Raw genomic sequence first — 22893 nt, 5'->3', positions numbered from 1 at the left:
ACCCAGGGTACTAAAATCAGTTGCAGAGATATTAGGGGTAAAACCACGGGAAAGAAAGACAAAAGAAAAGGGCATAATTTCACGTGGTATGGTGAAAATAGTAACAACAATGATAAACCACTTGTTTCCATAACTTGGAGTTCATTTCGCTTATCATCAACTTTTGTATTCATATGGACATAGCTATTGAGCTATGGTGCTCTTCTTCTAGGACTCTACTAGACATGTACTACTTATTCCCAATGAAGAAAACCATAGAGTCCATGTTCTTTGGGTCTGGCTCACTTCACATAGTATGATTTTTTCCAAGTCCTTCCATTTGCTTATGACTGGGACATTCTTTCTGATAGAATGTGTATATGTACCACATTTTCCATTGTGTATATGTACCACATTTTCTTGATCCACTCATTTACTGAGGGGAATCTGGGTTGGTTCCATATTTTAGAGATGACAAATTGTGTTGCGATGACAATTGTGCTGTGATGAACAACATAGTTGTCCTGGTGGCTTTGGTTTTGTAATCTCTTGGGTAGATGCCTGGAATAAAATTCTCCATTCTTCTCACAAACCATTTTCAAAGTTTTCTCAACCACATTGTCAGGATAAGTCATGCAATAACCCTACTTCTCAGTACCAATTTTCTGTTAGCTACTTTCCCATAGCTATGACAAAATACCTGACTTAACAATTTAAAAGAGGAAGAATTTATTTTGGTTTATGGTTTAGTGGTGTCAGCCTACCTAATCAGGGAGGGTATGACCAAGCATCTCACATTATGGAAGATAAGAAGAAGAGAGTAATAATAGGAAAGGGTCAGAGCAAGATATACACCCTAAGGATAGACTGACTGCCTCCACTTGAGAAAGAAGTATTTTCCCTCCTCAATAATCTATTCACATCTGTTTTTTTGTGCCGGGGTTGAACTAAAGATTTTGTCATCGCAAGGCAGACACAGGCACAAGCCATTCCTCTAGTTCATTTTTGCTCTGATTATTTTTAAGATACAGCTGGCTGTTGCCAGGCTGGTCTCTGCAATGATCCTTATATTTATGCTTTTTGCTGTAGCTGAGATGATGGGTAATCATCACTGCTACTAATTGAGATGCAGGTCTCAAGAACTTTTTGCCTGGTCTTGACTTGAACCATGAGTCTTACAATGTCTACCTCCTGAGTACCTAGGATAATAGTCATGAGTCAACTGCCTAGAGCTTCCATTCAAATTAATTCATTCAGAATCCTCTTGATCAAATTGTTCTATAAGCATCCTCACAGATATAACTAAAGGTCTGTTTTACTAATTTCCTAGGCATTTCTAACTTAATCAAGTTGAAAATGAGAATTAACCGTCACACTACGTATTTTTATGGCAGCCCTCACAAACCAACATGCACATATCATGTAACAAGCATTGATTTATGTAAATGATCACATTAAAATATGCGAAGCCTAACCTGATAGAAATCATGCACTTTAAATTATTATTGACCTATATAAGATTATGTTATAATGAATGAAAAAGCTAACCTGTTCTTTTATAAAACTTTGATGCTGGAGACTACTGGAGGAGATTCATGGTTTACCTATGAGTACGGTCATCTTTCAGTTCCAAACATAATTGTGATTATTTGCTTTCTATGTAGCAGAGTTCATTCTGGATTCTGGAGATAAATATCTGAATGTAAAAAGTTTATGAAGCTGGGCTTGTAGTTTAGTGTTAGTGTGTTTTCCTAGTACACTCAGGTCCTGGATTCAATCCTTAGCACTATTTGGTTATTCTCAAAGAACTTACAATGTGTCAGGAAAGAAAAGTAGACATAAATTTATATACTGAAATATCTTTTCTGTGTATTGTGAAGAAGAATGTAAAATTGGGCTTAATGGTGGGGGTACTGTTCCAAAGGTACTGGTAGGAAAAATGCATTTTCAGTAGAAACTCTACTAAAGTGAGAAATCTGAATGAATTTGAGGATCTGAAGAAAGAAAATTGAAACTTACTTAAAACTTTCTGTACAACTAGTTAATGTTAATTAGAACAAAAAAATAAGAATGAAGTTGGGTGCCTCACCTGTGTAATCCTAGCTACTCAAGAAGCTGAGATCTAATGATGACAGTATGAGGTCAACCTGAGGAGGAAAATTTCATGAGACTCTTACATTTAGTTAATCACAAAGAAAGCCAGAAGTATAGCTATGGCTCAAGTGATATAGCAGTAGCCCTGAGTAAAAAAGCTCAAGTAAAATGACCAGGGCCCAAATTCAAACCCCAGCAATAGCAGACACATGTGCGTATATGTGCATGTGTGTGTGCACACGAACACACACACACTAACAATAGGAAGAAGAAAGAAAGAAAACCACAGGGTACGGAATGTGTAAAATCGAATAATTTTTGTTTCACATATTATGTCCTGAATATCTACTACCAGTACTCAAATCATGTCCTATATTCTAAAACACAATAAAAACTTATAGTATCATTCTAATTTCAAAATGAATGCATGAGACTATAAAAGGTTTAGGGTAGAAGAGGATGAAATGCTTCTATTTACATTGGAAAATGACCTTACTCTTACAGAGAAAGTACCATATTTCATAATACTTTAGAGACAAGGATGTAGACTTGAAGCCACTGAATAATTCAAGATGAGAAAAGTTTTTGGTTAGATTACATTCCATAAAAGTGAAGGTGGTAAGGTCAAACTTGGAATATATTTTAAAGGTACAGAACGAAAGGTTTTCTGATCTAATAATTGTAGAAGATAAACATATATCAATGATATCAATGCTTATTGTTAGATTGCATGACCTAAGCAATGAGAAGACTGTCATTAGTTGAATTGGGAAATATATGAAGCAGGTTTGACAGGAAAGCTATAGTTGCCATTTGAACATAGTAAATTTGAAATGTTCCATTAGCTCTCCAACTGAGCCATTTACAAGCTCGGGTTCAGGACTATGATTGAAAAATAGAAATTTGTGTATCATTAGCTTAAAATTTTGTTTGTATTGATAAAATTGTGAGCCCTAGGAGACTCCAACTTTCATAGGTTAAGAAGAGTCAAAAAGAATGATTCTACAAATGAGGCTGAGAAAGAACCAAGGGGATAAGAAGAAAACAAGGAAAATGAGAAAACAAGAGACTTTTTCAAGGAAGATATAGTATTCAATTGTTTCAAATGCTCCTGTCTTTACCCAGATAAGAATTGACTATTAAGTTTGACAACATGGAGTCTCCTGATGATTTTGATAAGAGATTTTCTTGCAACAGCAATAAAAACATGATTAAAGTAGGTTCGGCAAGCAATAATAGAGAGGAAGGAATGGAAGAAAGTGCTGATAATAAATGCACACAATCTTAGAGCAGTTTTGTAGTAGAAATTACTACTGATAGGAAAGATGGAAAGAAATTGATGATATACAATATATAGTAGATAACTACATTTGGGGAGATCTTCAATTTTGGTCTTTTTAGTCTTTATTCTTACACTAGACAGAATCTCCAGAAAAGTATCTTCTTAGATCATGAGTGAAATAAACAATTCAGTAGCTAGCATTCTGGAAACTCAGTGAAGGAAATCTAGCGTGGCAGACAGAACTATGTCCCAGATGTGTATATCTTAATACCTGGACCTTGCCATAAGATGGTTTCCTGGGTTGTCTGGTGGACACAACTTGTTCCCCAGATCCTTAGGGATAGATAGAGAGATGACAAAGAGGAAATTATTACTACACAAGGGTATTATAAAGAGATAGCATGTCGCTGGCTTTACAGATGGATGAAAGGCTACCATACTTTAGGCTGTAATGTATAGGGCAAAGGTTAGGAAGGTTTGGGAATGTTGTTAAGGAAAGGAATATTTACTCAGTACTGGACATGAGTAGTTATGTTTCCAGGTCTTCCCAGACAAGGGAATTGCTTCACATTTGTAATCTTAGCCACTTGGGAGTGGAGATAGAAGGATCATGGTTTAAGGACATCCTCAACAAAAAGTTATCAAGACTGACTTACTGACATTTTCCATTGCTGTTGGTTTTTTTCTCCTTGCTGAATAAAGGGTTCCATATTGAGCAATCACTCAATAAAAGCCCACTAGATGAGGAATACAAGTGTTTTCTAGTTTTGTATCCTGAGCTTTTTATGTATCTTGTTTTAAATTTAACTACCTTTCAGTCAGTAACTATAGAATACTACAATAGCTTTAAGCATACTCCTCACTCTTTTAAGCAATCAGTCTGTCTTCTGGTTTTGCCTAACAGGTGTGTGAATTCTGTGAACAGTGAAGGCGAGGCAGTGAATACCAGCCTGTGCAATCAGGATGAAGCACCCCCAGAAACCCAGTCCTGTTCTCTCCTGTGTTCCAATGACTGTGTCATGTCTGAGTGGGGAACATGGACCCCATGCCCTCAGGTAATTTCTTTCCTTATTAATACCCTTGGTTTCCAGTGCTACCTTCTCTATTGTCCTCTAAACACTCACAGTGCTGCACTTCCCAAGCCTTTATCTAGTAACACAGGATATATATTTTTTCCCTGAGGCCAACAATAAATATACAAATACATCAATCCATAAATAAATAAGCAAGAAAAAGGTTTGCATTTGAGACTGAACAATTTAAGATGCCATTGCTTCTTCCAAATCCCTTTTTACTATCGGAAGTTGAACGAGGAAAATGAGCTTGTAATGATTGTACACGTATTTGACTACACATCCATTGTTAAAGTGATCTTCCTTAGCACAGAAATGACTCTCCTTATAAGTTCATCGATTTTATCCTAGTGGAATCATTTATGCCTTAAGAATCCAACAAAACAGGGTGTAAGATATCACAAGAAATGTACACACTGCCCTACTATGTAACTGTACCCTTTTTGCACAACACCTTGTCAAAAAAATTTGTGTTCAATTAATAAATAAATTAAATTAAAAAAAAATTAATCCAACACCCCTCTGAAATTTTGCTTGTTAGTAAGGATCTGGTTTTGCCTTTTACTATTTTTCCCCAAAGATGATGTGTTCTTTTACAGTGTTTTTACTTTTAAAGTTGACAGAAGAAAAGAAAACCACAACTTTGAGCTGAGTCCAAATCCTTTGCTTGACTTTTCTCTTCTTTTATTTTTGTAAAATGGAAACATAGCAGGGATGTGGTTAAATAATTTTTTTTTTTTTTTTTTTTGGCCAGTCCTGGGTCTTGGACTCAGGGCCTGAACACCATCCCTGGCTTCTTCCTGCTCAAGGCTAGCACTCTGCCACCTGAGCCACAGTGCCCCTTCTGGTGTTTTCCATATATGTGGTGCTGGGGAATCAAACCAAGAGCTTCATGTGTAGGAAGCAAGCACTCTTGCCACTAGGCCATATTCCCAGCCCCTAAATATTCTTATAGTAGCAAATTCCAGCATAATATTTCCAGAAGGCAAATTCTATTATGTAAAATTTTGGCAAAGAATAATGGAGATTAGAACATATTATATGGCTTCAAGTACTAAGATGATAAAATGGATATATTAAATTCAACTGTTATAGTAACAAATTGTAGGAAGATTATAGAAATCTTTCTAAGAAAATGGAGACTATATTTGTAATAATAATTTGTTTTTGTAGCTTTTTTTTTTTTTTTTTGCCAGTCTTGGGCCTTGGACTCAGGGCCTGAGCACTGTCCCTGGCTTCTTCCCGCTCAAGGCTAGCACTCTGCCACTTGAGCCACAGCGCCGCTTCTGGCCGTTTTCTGTATATGTGGTGCTGGGGAATCGAACCTAGGGCTTCGTGTATCCGAGGCAGGCACTCTTGCCACTAGGCCATATCCCCAGCCCTGTTTTTGTAGCTTTTAACTATTAACTGCTTATTAAATGTTGTTGCAACTCTAATAGATTTCCCTGTCAATTTATTTTTAACCTGTTGAATTGTTCTGTATTAAAAATAAAACATACTGGATGGTTACTAAGTTACTTACTTTGTGCATTATTTGAATATAATAAAAAGCTAACATTTATTTACCATATATTTTGAGTGAAGTACTTGTAACAAGTATTATTTTTAATTCTTGCACTAAAACTCTGACTTAAATATTATTATTAGTTTATTATTCAACTGGAGATAATGATCTTTAGAAAACTTAAGGAGTTTTAGGTGTGGCAAGTGAGGAACTAAAATGGATTTTAGTTGGTCTGAAGAAGCCAGAGCCTTTGATGTTATATCCATTGTTGACTTTTCTGGAAAAATAAGATTGATTTAGTATGAATAGTTCTCTTTTTAATAAAGTGGATTGTTTCCTTTGAGGATAAAACAGTATGTCCTTTGTGTCTGATAAGTGTTTCCCATGACTGAGTACATAAACTCACTTTAGAGAGTATGCTCAGCATGGTGTTTGTTAATCAACCTACAGAAGAATTAGAAACCTGAAGTTTAATTAAACGTAGAGGCCATGATCTTTCTCCTTTCCTGTTCTAATTTACTCACAGAAGACTCCATTAAGCTGTAATCACTTTGCAATGAAAATGTTGCTCTGTTAATCCCAGATGTCTGACCACTGGGAAGAAATTTTTATGAACATTTGCAGAAGATTGTGATTACCTACCACTATGCATTTGTTTCTTTAGGATAATTATTTTCTTTGAATTTTGATTTTCCAAGTCTAATCATTTTTTCTATTTTTAGAATGCTTGGAAATTGGAGATGGACAATATATTTTAGCCTCCTTTCCTATGTCTGGAGGTGGATATAGATAATTTCTTGCCATCATGACAAGAATATTTATGTATTTTAGAGTTACATGTAATAATAATAATAATTAATAAATAACTTTCATTGTCAATCCTTAGGCACCCAACTCAATGCTAAAACCATGAAATGCAAAGTGTCATTACAACATACTCTTCAGTGGTCCTTAAGTCAGTCTGACAGAGAAATATTGTTTTCTCTTGTATGCTCTAGTGGGCTTTAAAGGAAATAGAAACCTCAGAATGGAAACAGAAATGGGAATCAGATTCAGTATGTGATTAGTCCCCTATATTTCTAAATATGTTGCATAATTTTATCAAGTTTGAAAGTCATGGCATAATGCCCCAACGTCTTAAGAACTTAATTAGAGCTTAACAATAATGCCAATATTGATGATGATCACCACAAAGCAGGAAGCAGAATCATTGTTCCTGAATTGTAATCAGCAACTCAGTGCACATTTCCTGAGAAAGGAAACAATTAATTTAAGATCTTTCTGTATTATATATGCTGACTAAAGGACTCTCTGTTTACTACTATTTCACCAAAATCTTCTTTGGTGCTTTCAGTGTGACCTATGTTGATGGAACCAATTCACAATATTTGGTTATATTTTTCCCTTCCAAGGAACTGTTGTTATACAAACACCAAAACAAATCTTAATAATGTTTAAACTTTTGGGTTGGTATGTTTTGTAAGTAATACAGTAGTACTTAATATAGTACTGATAGAAGAACAGAAGGAGTAAAGGATGAAGTGGACAAGGATTCACAGACAGCCAAAACAATCCTCACATTTTTTATAATCCAACTGGGAAACAAGAGAAAGGCCACAGTATATTCTGTAAGCTACAGCAGAAAAATCTCTCCCCTCACTTTGTAAAACAAGTTATTACTTGATCTTATGTTCTCTACTGAAATGTGACTTTTGTCTAAGTTAATATCAATATTACAAAATAAGGCACCAAATAGTACCTTTAAATAACTAGGTTACAGACTTGAGTCTCTGCCAATTACAAGCCATTTAAAAGAATTAATAAGTCATTAACATAAAATTGAAACAATTAAAATTTGCATGATTCAGAACCAGAGTAAACAGACCAAATACAACCAACCACAATTCAAGGAGGAATTCGAAGAAAATGGGGAAAAAGTATTTATTTTATGCTTTTGTCTTTTTCACGTTCTCATAATCCAATACATATTTTTGTCCTCAACTTACTTAGTTTTGTGCATTGCTTTCATTTAAAAGAACCTTATGAAACTGTATTTACAAACTTCTTCACAATAGTTTTAACCTTAGAAGTAAGACCAGGTATATATGTAAATAAGCACATATGTATGTTTGCATATATATATATACACAATTTAATGTGTACACATGCATATAATAGTTCAATACTTATTAGGTGATTTTTCTCCTTTATATACTTTTGTTCATTTTGATACTGATCTTATGTCTTTCAAAACTGAACTGGGTAAGTATTTGTAGAATCACATATTCCTCAAGTGAGTTTTATAGGGAGAGATGGGGGAGAATGATGGAAGGAGTGACAATGATCAAGATGTACTCATAAACTGACATATTGAAGCCCCTTTGTAACATTTGGAACATTTGAAATTGCTCAGCCTGATTTAAAGAGTCTATTTTTATGCATGTATTTAAAAGAGTTTATAGTGGCCTTTATTTATTCTATCATAGTTTCCATAGAATAAAACATATTTTCTATTGGTGGCTCTCCTTGGAGTTTTAGCAAAGGAATTTCTCAAGCAATGCTTTTGATAGGAGAAAGCAAAGGTCTTAGAGATAAATTTTCAAACTCATGTATGTTTTGCAGAAGCAAGACTTTGAAACTCCTCTACAGAAAAGGTGACTCGTGTTTAAAAAATCTGTGTGAACTTTAATTGATTCACAACATCAAGCCAGGCATTCTCTCCCCTCAATAGTGGGTACTGAAGATTCGTTGAAGAGTTGTCCAAACAAAACCTCATGATCAAATACAGACTCAAATCTTTGTACTGTCACCAACCTCTGGAGAAGGATCACAACAGAAAACTTTGCAAAGAAACTACACAGGGTTTAAGTGTAATAGAGTCTGGATTTGATCAAAGCCTTAATATTGTGCTTTGAGTATACACTTTATTTCTAAAATTTACCCTTTTATTTCATTCTTTATGGGTGCACGATCTGCTAGTGAAAGCCAGTACAGAATACTGGCTTATTCCTTCAGGCAAAGACAGCTCTAAAAGAGAAAGAAAAATGCTGGCCAATTTATATGATGTGATCCATAATTAAGCATTGAAGTTAAGCAAAATCCTCCCCCATACCCCCCCTCCCACCAACCTTTCCTCTTTCATTGTACTCCAGTATTATTTGCAGGAAAGTCTCTGAGCAGTGACATTTTATTACTGATGACTCAGTAGTCTCAGAACTTTGCAACACTCTTATGTGTCCTGTTTTAGGGAAGCAATTGCCCCAAGGTTTACTGCTAGTGTTCAGCTCCAAGCACTCCTATCCTCTCCTAACATTCTCACAAGCAGATGGCAGCCTCTGTGTCTCTTTAGAGGACACATCTAAGAATCAAGACCCTTAGGCTGCCTAGGGCTTTTTTTTGTTTTGTTTTTTTAACTCACAGCTGAAAGGCAGAAGACAATGATGGAATTTTTTTATAATGTGAATAGTAAATTCTGGTTTTTCCCCCTGATAAGCTGATAGTATTGTCTGTTCGAAGACAATAGTTCATTACTCCAGGTTTTTCACAAGAGTCTTACCCCATGAGCAATGAGCTGTGATTTCACTTAGAGCCAGTCTTATTTCCAGAATAAGGAGGCATTGAAAGGAGGGCACCTCATTTCATACTCAGAAAATTAGAATCTGATAAAAAGCAGTCTGCTTCATTTTCTGAAATTTAATATGCTTATTATCATTCTCTTTTATACAGTTTGATTTCTTTGATTTTTTTCACTATCATGCATTTAGAGTACAAAATAAGGGTTCTATTGCTATCAGTCTTCTATTTCCTCTCCTTTCCCCTAAGTCCTCTACCCCTGCCTTTATTTTATATTAGAGCTTCTCAGTTTAAAAGAGCAAAGATTACCTGGGCACTGTTGGCTCACACTTAGCAATTCAGGAAGCTGAGACCTGAGGATCATAGTTTGAAGCCAGACTGGGCAAGAAAGTCTGACACTCTTACCTCCAATTAACCATTAGAAGGCTAAAAGTGATGGCTCAACGTGCTGTATTCAAGCTATTCAGGAGGCTGAGATCTGAGGATCACATTTTGAACCCTACATGGGCAGGAAGCACTTTGGAAGAAAAAAAGAGCCAAGATCAAGTGGTAGAGTCCTAGCCTTGAGCACAAAAGCTCAAGGGATAGTATCCAGGCCCTGAGATCAAACCCTAGGACTGGCACAAAAAAAATAAAAATGAAAAATGCTAGGTTACATTTCTGTGCTTTCCCTCTTTTATGGTTCCATATCAGCATATTCAACCAAAACTTGTTTTTGGAAGGTCAAATATATTTGTGGAAAATAATTCATTTTATTGAAATTGTACAGTCATACTTTCTCTCCATAATTGCCTGATCAACACATCCCAGCTTATATAAAGTGCTTGAGATTCCCCATATATGGGTGTGGTTGTTGCCAAAGATTATGGGATGGCTCTATTGTAGATCATATGCCCCACATTTCATATCATTTATTCACAAATACTTGTATCTATCATTTTAAGATGTAATGAATAATCACAACTAAACATAACCACAATATTTCTGATACTTTGTAAGTATATGTTTTTCAGAAAATTACCATCATGATTCTTCTATACAATTCCACAAGCTCATTAACTTATTAATGGTTCAGCTTGATTGTAAAGCTAGTTCAGAAAGAACTGGAGAGGAGACAGAAGTTTCATTTCTAGTCATGTGGAACTACCACTAGATACATTCAGATTGGATTGTATTTATCTTCCCATCACAAACAACTTTACACAGCCCAAACATATCAAACCACATTTGTAAGACACTGCATGACAAGCTATGTTGAACTATTGTCAATGAGAGAAGAAAACCAAATGAGATAAGTCTCAAAATTCAGATCACAGAACCACTTTCTACCAAACAGAGGAAGAAATTATGGGATCAGACATGACCAAGCTATTTCCAGATATCAGAGCCTGAGAAATATGAGAAGCTAGAATTTGAATGTCAATATGTGGAATAGTAAGGAAGTAGGCAAAAAAATCCAATCTAGCTATCTTCGTAAGCTTGAATTGTGGAGTAAATATTAATTTGTATACACATAGAGTGAAAATTCCCTCCTTATAAGCAAAATATGACTTCTGGGGAGCTTCATGCTGTAACCATTCCAACACAAACAGGTCTAGGACACATTTGAATGCCACAGTCTTGATCAGAGTTATCACTTAAAGTCTTCAGGCCATCTGGTAATAACCTTACAAAGACCAGGCCTCAGAAAGAAGATGGGATTATAGCAATTGTTTACTCTAGACTTCCCTAATAAAATTTATACACAAACTTCAGAAGAAGCTAGATTATTCATAAGTCAATTTATATCCTCCCAAAACAAATATTAAGACATTAAAATATGAGCCCAAACCTTGGAACATTCAACAGTGAAACATTCACAATTTCAAGGAATGGCCAGGAACTAGAATGGAGAATGATAGGGTCCTAGATTTTTCCGATTATATTTTGTTTGTTTCCTTTTTTAAGGTTAATCCTGATCTTTGATGTGGTTATGTAGTTTTATACTGTAAAATTAATCAAGTTTCATCCGTTATGTTTATGATTCCTAATGGCAATACATGTGAAGAAGCAGCTGACTGCAATTCCATGACTGCAATCCAGGAAAACAATCACTAAAAGTAGAAACAATTTTCTAGTGTGTTCAGAAGAGTCTACCTCATATTCTTGTTTTGTCCATTTAAAGTTATGTTCATGTATATTGAGCTTTTCTTTTACTATTATTAAAAGGGAAATTTTTAAACCCATGGCCTCACACTTGATAGGCAGACTTTATTAGTGCTGAGCTAAATGACAATTATATTCTCCTGGATACTGACTTTCTTTATATACCTGAGTTTCACTATGATGCTATGTGACTCATAAACCTTGTGCATCTTATACTGAGATTATTTGTAATATTTTTGGTATAATGGAACAAAGAGATATCAAATCAGGACAAAACTAAGACCAAGACTACATGAATTATATATATATATATATATATTTTGGCCAGTCCAGGGCCTTGGACTCAGGGCCTGAGCACCATCCCTGGCTTCTTCCCGCTCAAGGCTAGCATTCTGCCATCTGAGCCACAGCACCCCTTCTGGCCGTTTTCCATATATGTGGTGCTGGGGAATTGAACTGAGAGCTTCATGTGTAGGAGGCAAGCACTCTTGCCACTAGGCCATATTCCCAGCCCCTGAATTATATCTTATATTAAAAAAATCATGTCTACTATTACCTATTAAGCTGGATGATTGTCACACAGATGGCAGTTAGAGATGTAGATGACTTTTTGTCACCCTCTGTCTCAACACAATCATATATACTTATAGAAGTCCATAATCATATATTTCTAGAAGAAATGCTAATCATTTTACCATTTTATTAGATTATTATTGCTTCTAGAAATGAGGTACTCTTTAATTGATATGTTTTACTTATGAAAAATCACTCCAGGGCTGGGAATATAGCCTAGTGGCAAGAGTGCTTGCCTTGTATACATGAAGCCCTGGGTTCGACTTCCCAGCACCACATATATAGAAAACGGCCAGAAGTGGCGCTGTGGCTCAAGTGGCAGAATGCTAGCCTTGAGCAAAAGGAAGCCAGGGACAGTGCTCAGGCCCTAAGTCCAAGGCCCAGGACTGGCAAGAAGAAAAGAAGGAAGGAAAGAAAGAAAGAAGGAAGGAAAGAAAGAAAGAAAGAAGGAAAGATAGAAAGAAAGAAAGAAAGAAAGAAAGAAAGAAAGAAAGAAAGAAAGAAAGAAAGAAAGAAAGAAAGAAAGCTCCAAGAAAGCTGAATGGTAATTTCAATGTTTATTCATTGTGATAAAATTTCAAGGTCAAGTTCACTCATATATTTGAGACTATATTTCTACTCCCTTTCATACTATTGGAGGCATCTTTACACAAGCTACATTTTTTTTCAGTTATTGACTACAGTAAGGTTTAGAGTTTTATAAATGACATTTTCTTTCCAATTGCAGGAACTTTTTAAGTTTTTGATGATGTATACATCATCAAAATATAATGCTAATTCCAGCATACCACAAGATAAGATCTTTGATGTTGTTTTTCAGTTTACATAACTAATTCTCCATCCAAATTTATTTAATATTCCTATTTTTACTCCATCTTTGAATTGTCACAGGTAATATTCTAGTAATCATTTATTAACATGCATTCAAATTTAAAGCACACATTTAGGGCGTGAAATCGGTAAGTTCTAAAACAGGGACATATTTGTAGTTAGAAATGTTCAAACAGCTTAGAAAGATATAGTACTATCTACATTATTCTCAGCAATATATGAGAGATTCAATTCTTTTATAATTTCATTCACATTTTATTTTTTCAAGTTTGTTTTCTTTTACTCAATTTTAGTTTTTTCATTATCCAGTAATGTTTTATTTTAATTTCTCTAACTAAAAAATTACAGAAAATATTAAGCATACATAACTGACAAAGGATTTAACATCCAGAATGTATGAATAGTTTTCATTAATTAGTAACTAAAAGCCCTAAATGATTAAAAATAGGTAAACTGCTTCATAAGTCATCTTTAAATAAATTGCTTTAATGACCTAGGAGTCAAGTAAAACTTTAGGTGGTACCTAACTATAATACTACCTACTTAGGTGGTTGATACAGTTGGCTGAAAGTTCAAGCCCAGCACTGGCAAAGTTAGCTAGATACTATTCCCAAAATGAAATGCAAGCAAAAGTGCTGTGGCTGTGGCTCATATAGAAGATGGTTTGTCTAAAATGTATACGAATCAAATTCAAACCCTAGTTTAATGACCACTACCACAATCACAACATCAGTAAATCATAAATCATCATCTTAGGTGTTCATAAGGGTATAGCTAATGGGCCTTGTGATGCTCTGATATGACTTGCCTAAACCTGTACTAATTATTCCCAATAAGGGAGACCATAGAGTCGATGTTTCTTTGGGTCTGGCTCACTTCACTTAGTATAATTTTTTCCAAGTCCTTCCATTTCCTTACAAATGAGGCAATGTCATTGTTTCTAATAGAGGCATAAAATCCCATTGTGTATATGTACTACATTTTCCTGATCCATTCATCTACTGAGGGGCATCTGGGTTGGTTCCAGATTCTAGCTATGACAAATTGTGCTGTGATGAACATTGTTGTGCTGGTAGCATTACTGTGATTTTGTTTGTGGTCTTTTGGATAGATACCCAAAAGTGGGGCTGCTGGGTCATAGGGGAGTTCTATATTTAGCCTTCTGAGGAATCTCCATACTGCTTGCTAGAGTAAAACCACAAAGAACCAATAGCCCCCTCATCAAATGGGCTAAAGACTTACAAAGAGCCTTCTCTGATGAGGAAATGAGAATGGCCAAGAGTCATATGAAAAAGTGCTCTACATCACTGGCCATAAAAGAAATGCAAATCAAAACAACATTGAGATTCCATCTCACCCCAGTAAGAATGTCATATATCAAGAAAACTAACAATAACAATTGTTGGAGGGGATGTGGCCAGAAGGGAACCCTACTTCATTGTTGGTGGGAATGTAAACTGGTTCAGCCACTCTCCTTAAATCTTCTAATAAAAGAGTTGATTGACTAATGTATTTTCACCTTTAGTACTGTGTATTTCAAATTACTTTCAGAGTGATTATACATAAATATAAGTGATACTAGAGAATGTGCTTAGTCCTAAAAAAATATAAGGATAAAATAACATTTGCCCAGTAGTTTTGTGAATACTTAGTAAATCATTATGTAGTATTTAACAACAACAGTATTCTTAAATTATCATTTCTGTTATTTCAAGATACAAAGTCAGAACTAGGAAATAAGGCTACCTGCAGTATAGGTGCATTACTCTAGTTAATTGTCTTGTTTGTGCAATTCTACATCAGCTCCTACTTAGCTTAAAACTTCTTTAAATATAAAATCTGAAAAGTTTAATTTGGGGTTTTACTATGTTATGGGCAGGCCTTGGAAACAACTAGCTTTTTGCTTTCATCTAGCTTCCAGAAATGGGGGAAAACATGCAACCTATTTTTTGGGGGGTCTGGCTTATTTCACTTAATATGATTTTTTCCCCCCAAGTTTTTGCATTTCTCCATGAATAGTACAATATCATTATTTTCCTCATGGAAGCACAGAAATCCCTTGTGATTTTATATCATATTTTCTTGATCCATTTGACCACTAAGTGGCATCTGGATTGGTTCCATATCTTGGACATTGTAAATAATGCTACAATAAACATATTTGTGCTGGTTGCATTAGTGTGGCACCGTTTGTGTTCTATTAGGTAAATTTCCAGGAATGGGAATGCAAGATCATAGGGGTGCTTTATGTATGTTTACTCTTTGAAGAACCTGCATAGTGCTTACTAAAATGGTTGAACAACTTTACATTCTCACCAACAGCATAGAAGGATCACTTTGGCCACATCCATGCTAGCATTTGTTATTATTTGTTTTCTTGATAATGGCCATTCTAACTGGGGTGAGAGGGAATCTCATTTTTATATCTAATTTTATTGTCAAATTGATTTACAGAGGATTTATGGTTACAAATGTAATGAAGTATGGAGATTTCTTGTCAAACTTGTTACCACTCCTTTCATATTTCTCCTACCCCTAATTGTACAGTTCTTTTCCAACATATTGTCTTTTATCACTTTGCATTGGTTTGCTTTGTCCTTTGTCTCACCGGTTTGTTGTTCCCCTTCCCTTCCCTAATTCAGATAGACATACATACAATACTCAGAGTACCAAGTCAAATAAAGTGACAACAGGGAATAGAAAAAACCATAGGGGGAAATATGAAAGAAAAAATAAAGAACTTCACATAGTACATTAAAAACAACAAGAAAGCAAAACCTGTTTGACATTGCCTCATTGATAAGTAAATGGAAGTACTTGGCAAAAATCATATGAAATGAAATAAGCCAGAAACATAGATTCCATGGTTTCCGCATTTGTAAAAATTAGTACATGTCTAGGATAGTCCTAGTAGATATGATGATACTAAGTGAAACAAATTCAGTGTTGTTTTGATTTGCATTTTTTCTTTTTACACAAGCACTATTGGTTTTATTTATTTATTTATTTATTTATTGTCAAACTGATACACAGAGTGGATATAGTTCATATTTTAAGCATTCAATACATTTCTTGTACTGTTTGTTACCTCCTCCCTCATTCCCCCCTCCCCCTCCCCCTTTCCCTTTCCCCCATGAGTCATTTGATTGGAGAATTAAGTCCATTAATGTTGAGAGTTAGGATTGAGAGATGATCATTTGTTCCTCTCATTATATCTATCTTGTTAAAATATGTGTCTTCCCATTTCTTGATCAAATATTCTGGTTTTCTATTTAGGGTTCATTTCTCTGTGTGTATTAGGATCTTGATTATTTTCCCTGTATAGTACATCTTTGAGCATGTTCTGTAAAGCTGGTTTGGTGGAGATATATTGTTTCAGTTTTTCCTTACTGTGGAAGACTTTTATTTGACCTTCGGCTATGGATGAGAGTTTCGCTGGGTACAGTATTCTTGGTTGGTAGTTATTTTTATTTAGGGTTTGATATACCTCATTCCAGGCTCTCCTTGCTTTCATGGTCTCTGGTAAAAAGTTGGAGGAAATTCTGAGTGCTTTTCCTTTATATGTGATTGTTTTCTTCTCCCTAACAGCTTTAAGGATTCTTTCCTTGTACACTACTGATCCTGTTTTGATCACAATGTGTTGGTGGGATGTCCTATTCTGGTCTAGTCAGTTTAGGGTTCTAAATGTTTCTTGTATCTGTATAGGCCTATCCTTTTGCATATTTAGGATGTCTCAGCTAATATTCTGTTAAATAGGTTGCCTATTCCATTAACTTCTTTCTCCAGGTTTTCCTCAATACTTCTTAGCCTAAAATTGGGCTTCCTGATTGTGTCTTGGAGCTCCTGGAGTGATCTGTTTTGTCGATTGTATTGGTTTTGTATTGATTTTTTATCTTTCCCCATAGATTCTAGGGAATCTTCAGCTTCTTAGATTCAATCCTCTGCTTCAGTTAGTGGGGACTGTAGGCTAGCTACTTGATTTCAAATCTCTTTTCCCTCTGACTGGTCTTTCCTGATGATTTGCATATCATATCTTTGGTCCTGCATGGACTTCTTTACTTCATCAACTTCATTAATTTGGTTTTGAGTGCTGTCTCTCAAATCTTTTAGCTGGGTAACTATCTTTTCATTTGACTCTTGAAGTTCAATTATCTTTCTATTTTTGGAGGCCATGAAATTCTCCATTAATTTTTGCTTTGCCTCCTAACGCTCTAGAATAGTTGACTGAAGAGATTCAAACTTTTCATTTATCATTTCTATCAGTAGACTTTGTAGAGCATTTTGAGGGTTCTCTTCTATGTCTTCGATTGACTGCTCAGCTTCCTGCTTGTTTTGAGTGGGAGAAAAAGACTCCATTTGGAGTCCTGAGCCCTGTATTCAGTAGTTACTTATTTACTTTTACAACCCTATGAACAATTTTTGTTCTTATATTAAGTTCTTTTTGGATTGGCTGGCTTTGTCTTTGAACCCCTTTGATTCACTCTGATTGAGCAGGGATACCCTCTATTCAATAACCAGGGGTCAATGGAATCTGGAGGTCCTCAAAGTAAGTCAGGAGGCTAAGTTAGAGGTACTAAGGAGAATAGAGTAAAATGTATTGGTGGGAGGGTGATGATTTGGTTTAGTTTCAGTGACGTGGAAATGTGGAGAAGAGTACAGTAGAATCAGTAGAAAGAACAAGGTGAAAATGATAGACAATGGAGTTTTAGCAGAAAAGAGTGAAGGTGTTATTCATAGGAAAGTAAATTTTTAAAGAAAGAGGATGTGAAGAGAGAGATAACGAAAAGATAGTGGAAGACAAATGCCCAAAACAGAGAAAAGTTATTTAAAAATAAAAAGAAAAGAAAAGAAGTAAAACAGAAAAACAAGCAACCAAAAAAAAAAAAACTTGATAAAACAAACAGGTAAAAATGTAAAACAATAAACCAGTGACATTTCAGAAATGAAAAGAAAAGGTTAAAAAATGTTTTTTAAAAAAATGGAGGGCTGGGGATATGGCCTAGTGGCAAGAGTGCTTGCCTCCTATACATGAGGCCCTGGGTTTGATTCCCCAGCACCACATATACAGAAAATGGCCAGAAGTGGCACTGTGGCTCAAGTGGCAGAGTGCTAGCCTTGAGCAAAAAGAAGCCAGGGACAGTGCTGAGGCCCTGAGTCCAAGCCCCAGGACTGGCCAAAAAAAAAAAAAAAAAAAAAAAATGGAGTCTTCCTTGTTTGGGTGGGCTTTCTACAGTCTCTGGCTTCCTTGAGATGGTCTGCAGTCTATTTTTCTGTTTGGCTGGTTTGACTTGCTTTCAGTTAGCAGGGGCTGGATCTGTTTTGACCCTCCCCTGTTAGGGAAATCCTGGGTCTCTGTGGTTCAAACAGCTTGCAGGTAGGCCTTGGGTGTCCACTGCAGATGGGGACGTGAACAGTCGTGGGAACCGTGGCTCCTCCCATCTGCTGTGGAGCCTGCTGCCTTTAATGCCTGGCTTTGAATAGGCTGTGGACTCAGCAGGGCGAGGCACCTCTGGCCTGGTTTACTTGGCTGAGAGTTGCTTGCCTGGGGGGAGGTTTCTCCCTCCTGGGCAGGACGGCCTCCTGGGTGGAGGTGGCTATGGAATTCAGTTCTGTTTTGGGTTGGGAATTGGGCTTCTTCTTTGATGGGACCATTCATTTGTGTCGGGAACTGTCTGTTCTCCCATCTGGTTGTTTCGTTTCACCAGTAGCTGCTTGCCGCTTTCAGTTTTAATTTAGAAATTACAGCAGGCAGGGCAGGGCACCTCTGACTGAGTTCACCTGAGTGTGTGAGCCACAGCCCAGGATGTGCCTCCTGCCTAGGCAGGGTGGTTCTCCTGGGCGGAGCTGGCTCTCACTGGCTGGTCCCTCTTGCCCTTTTCAAAGATGGCTCCTTTGTCCTTGCTTTCCCCAGGCCCACTTTAGTTCCAGTCTGGTCTGACCCTATGCCAGTGTCAAAGATGGCGCTTTGCTCTGGTGGTGGGGAAAGGGCTACCTTCAAGGAGCTGCTCTGTAGGTGCGAGTGAGAATGTCTTTCGTGGGGTACTCACGCTTTCTCTGCGATTTTTGCCCATTTGTGCTCAGCCTGTGATCTGTGTCTGTCTGCCGCCATCTGAAGGATTTCTTCCTGGTCGCCGTTGTGTGCTTTAGGTGCACAGAGTGCAGGGTACTGTGCTGGCGCCGGCACTGGCATGGCTGTGGGTCACCGCTTGGAGCTCAAATCTGTATTTTCAGGCCAGCACAATTGATTTTTCCTTTCTGTCCAGAATCCCTGTACAGTTATAACTTACTTGGGCTCTCTTTCTAGGAGTAAAAGTTTCCCTGGAGTGGGAAAACTGCGATGTCGGAGGGAGCTTAGCTAGGGCTCTGCTGCTCCTCTGCCATCTTCCCAGAACTTGATTTGCATTTCTTTTATAACCATATTACTATGAACAATTAAGTGGAATATGGAGATGGATTGTTAGTTGCAATCTTTGTTATACATATTATGAATAGTGAGATTTTGCCTATGTTTATCAAACACCTGTTTATATATGTTAACATTTCTTAATTCTAAAAGAATATTTGTCAATGGAACTGTCCAAAGTGCTTCACACTAAAGGGCATTAGTTCTCAGTGCTTAAAAGCTGTCTTATTTTCACTATAACCAGCATATGTATTTACTACATGAGCTACCGAGAAGAATCATTTACTAATCAAAGAAAATCCATTCAGCAAAAGGAGAAAAAGAGCTGTTTTTAGAAGATAGTGTTGTTTTCATATATTTCACGTGGAGAGTAGAACGGACATGGAAACTTTAGTTCCCTAAAATTCTAGTTAAAACTTTAGTGTTAATTCAATTTCAGTTCACTAAAATCCAGTTGTCCAAATCAAGGGAAGATCTTTGACATATACACCATTTTGAATTGAGACTATATCTGTATTTCCAGCTACATAGTAGGTGAAGGCAGAAGTACCACAAGTTTGAGAAAAGCTTAGGAAACTTAAACCTATATGCACACAAGAATTTTAAATAGATTTTATGTGTTGTAGCTCAGCAATGAAGTGCTTGTTTGTGTATATATGTGAATTTACCTCTCAATACTGAAAATAAAATACAGTAATTATACCACCTGAATCCAGAAATAGTTCTCACTCTGTATCTAGAAAGTGTTTCTTTAGTATTTGCTTCTCAAATGCTTCCCAAGAGGATTAAACTTTATAATACATAAAACACCCTAAAGACTCAAGTTATGGATACTTTTCTTGACAACTCCTTTTCCCATTTTGTTTACTTTTTCATCCTTGAAGATAAATCTCTAATCCTCATTGCTTTTCTCTCTTTCCTGGCCACCCTATCCCCCCTAGCACATATACATGCATATTTATATAAGGCACTCACAATTGCCCAGAATATTATTTTTTATTTGATGCAAGTAGAGTGTACATTTGATGAATGACATTATAATTTACCAGATTTTCCAGAACCAACCAAAACACTAGGAGATCTTCAGACAATTACAGTATATTCTGCACAATATATCTTCTGGCATCTATAGATTATAGGATCAGAAATTTTAAAAAATTAATTTGAACCTCATATTCTAGAAAAATCTCTTCAAAGAAAGAAGTTTCTGTATCACTTTAGACCTGTTAACAGACCCTGCCATGTTTTACAGACTGTTCACTCATTCATAGGTTAAAGTGCCTGCAGACTGGCTGGTGAACATTTACATTAACTCACATAGTAAGTTAAAACATGGGCATTTATTACACAGTTACAACTATTCAAAACCCACTAGAGATGCATTCACTTTAGTTTAAGGGTTGCACATTTCCCAATAAATGGCTCGTTGTGAATAATGTAAATGTGCATCCTTGAGAATAAATTAAATACATTTCCTGGTATTGTTAATGTGTTAGAGCAGTTGTGCCATAAATCATCTGAATAGCATTTATAGATTACTACACTCTATCTAGACCAAACTTGTAAATATCTGTAACTCATAATTCCATGATTTGCAACCCTTTAAAGGAGACATTAGAGCTCTACCTCTTGTTTATTCCTCTCTCTTCATATGATAGGTGGATGAATGAAGAGGAAAGATGGGGAGCATGCAGAGAGCAATTCAATGTACTTCCTATTGCATTAAGAAGAGTGAGGGAAGTGGAACAAGGGAAGGTTGTTGAGAGTGTGGAAAGGGGTGACATTCACCAAAATGCATTGTATACACAAACTGCTTTGTTGAATGGCAACTACTATCTAAGATAATACAAAATAAAATAAATAATCAAAAATGTGGTTTTTCTGCTATAGGCATTTTGTATACATCTCATTTAATACTCAGTATAATACACTCAGCACTTTTTTTAATTAGCAAAGACAGTAATTGATACAAAAGTAAAATTACTAATCAAACTCCTAATTCTTAATTGAAGTTGCAGGATCAGAATTTATAATTTATTCTAATTCAAGAACCAGCATCTGTGTTCTTTCTTTCCTTCTTAACCTACTTCCCTCATAATTATAGAAAGCTGTTTGAATCTCATAAAATTTCATCATGTCTAATTGTAGAGTCTTTCAAACTTTATTTCCATTAACTATCAACTTTAGTGGCCAGATCCTTCCTATGAATATCTTTCTTGCCTTCATTGACCTTTCTCTCATTGCTTCAGTTTTCTTCTTTCTCCATGCTGCCTGAGAGAAAACATCCAAATTGTCCTGAGGCATATTGTGTGTTTATTTCTTTTAACTGTAAAGGTGATGTACAGAGGGGTTACAGTTACATAAGTAAAGTAATGAGTACAATTACTGTTGAACAGTGTTACCCCTTCACTTGTATTCTCCCACTTTCCCTTACCCCAACTCCCCTCCTTCCAAATTGTAAAGTTCATTTCCAACATAGTGTCCAACATTTTGAGTATCACTATTGCATTAGTTCTCCCTTTATCCTTTGTCTCCCCATTTTGTGATTCCTCTTCCCTTCCCCAAATCAGATAAATATATATGCAAGACACAGGGTACCAAAATTAAAAACAGTGACAACGGGGGATAAACCAAAGGGTGGGGGGAGGGCAAAAGAACATCACACAATATATTAAAACAAAAACAAAAACAAAAAATGTTTCCCTATCTTGGAGTTCTTTTTGAATAGCATCATTTTATATGAGCTATTGTGATCCTCTGCTAGGACTATCTTAGACATATACTAATGGTTACAAATGAAGGAAACCAAGCAGTCTATGTTTCTTTGGGTCTGGCTTTTTCCTGGTCTTTCCATTGCCTTATGAATGAGGAGATGACGTTCTGTTCTTTCTGATGGAAGCATAGAATCAAAGGGTAGATAAAAGAGATTGCATTAAACTGCAGAACCTCTGCATGACAAAGAACATAGATAGAAAGAAATCCATTCCTGTGGTTTTACTCCTGCTATTACTGTAACTGATCTTAGTACCCTGGATAATGTGTAGATATGTGTTGAAACTAGGGAAGGGAAAGGGAATACCAAAAATGAGAGACAAAGGATAAAAAGACAAACCATTGCAATAGCGATATTGCAAAACCAATTGGTGTAAACCAATAGTACAGCTCTGGTGGGGGGGGGGGTGAGGGAACTGGGGAAGGGGGAGGTGGGGGAAAAATAAGGAAGCAGGTAACAAGTTGGATAAGTAATGTACTTGTCTTACATATGAAACTATAATCCCTCTGAACTTCACTTTGACAATAAAGAAAAAAAAAGAAAAATAGAAATTCCACAGATTGAGACAAGATCTTCACTAGCCATACAACAGACAAGGGCCTCATATAAAAAATATACCTAAAGCTCAAAAAAATAAACCACCAAAATCCTCAAAGAAACAAC

The 22893-nt window shown here is 36.1% G+C and overlaps 1 protein-coding gene across 1 annotated transcript in view; it reads left to right on the top strand.

The window, feature by feature from the left end:
* Nucleotides 1-22893, top strand: part of Thsd7b (thrombospondin type 1 domain containing 7B) — an 873729-nt gene that overhangs the window by 774715 nt on the left and 76121 nt on the right. The window contains exon 17 of the mRNA XM_048345548.1: nt 4260-4410. Coding sequence (XP_048201505.1) covers nt 4260-4410 — 151 coding nt within the window. The remainder of the gene's footprint in view (nt 1-4259; nt 4411-22893) is intronic.

The sequence above is a fragment of the Perognathus longimembris genome, chromosome 4 (genome assembly GCF_023159225.1).
Source record: "Perognathus longimembris pacificus isolate PPM17 chromosome 4, ASM2315922v1, whole genome shotgun sequence".
NCBI classification, from domain to species: Eukaryota; Metazoa; Chordata; class Mammalia; order Rodentia; family Heteromyidae; genus Perognathus; species Perognathus longimembris.
The sequence above is the reverse complement of the archived record's forward strand: the minus strand, read 5'-3'. Positions and strand labels throughout refer to the sequence as shown.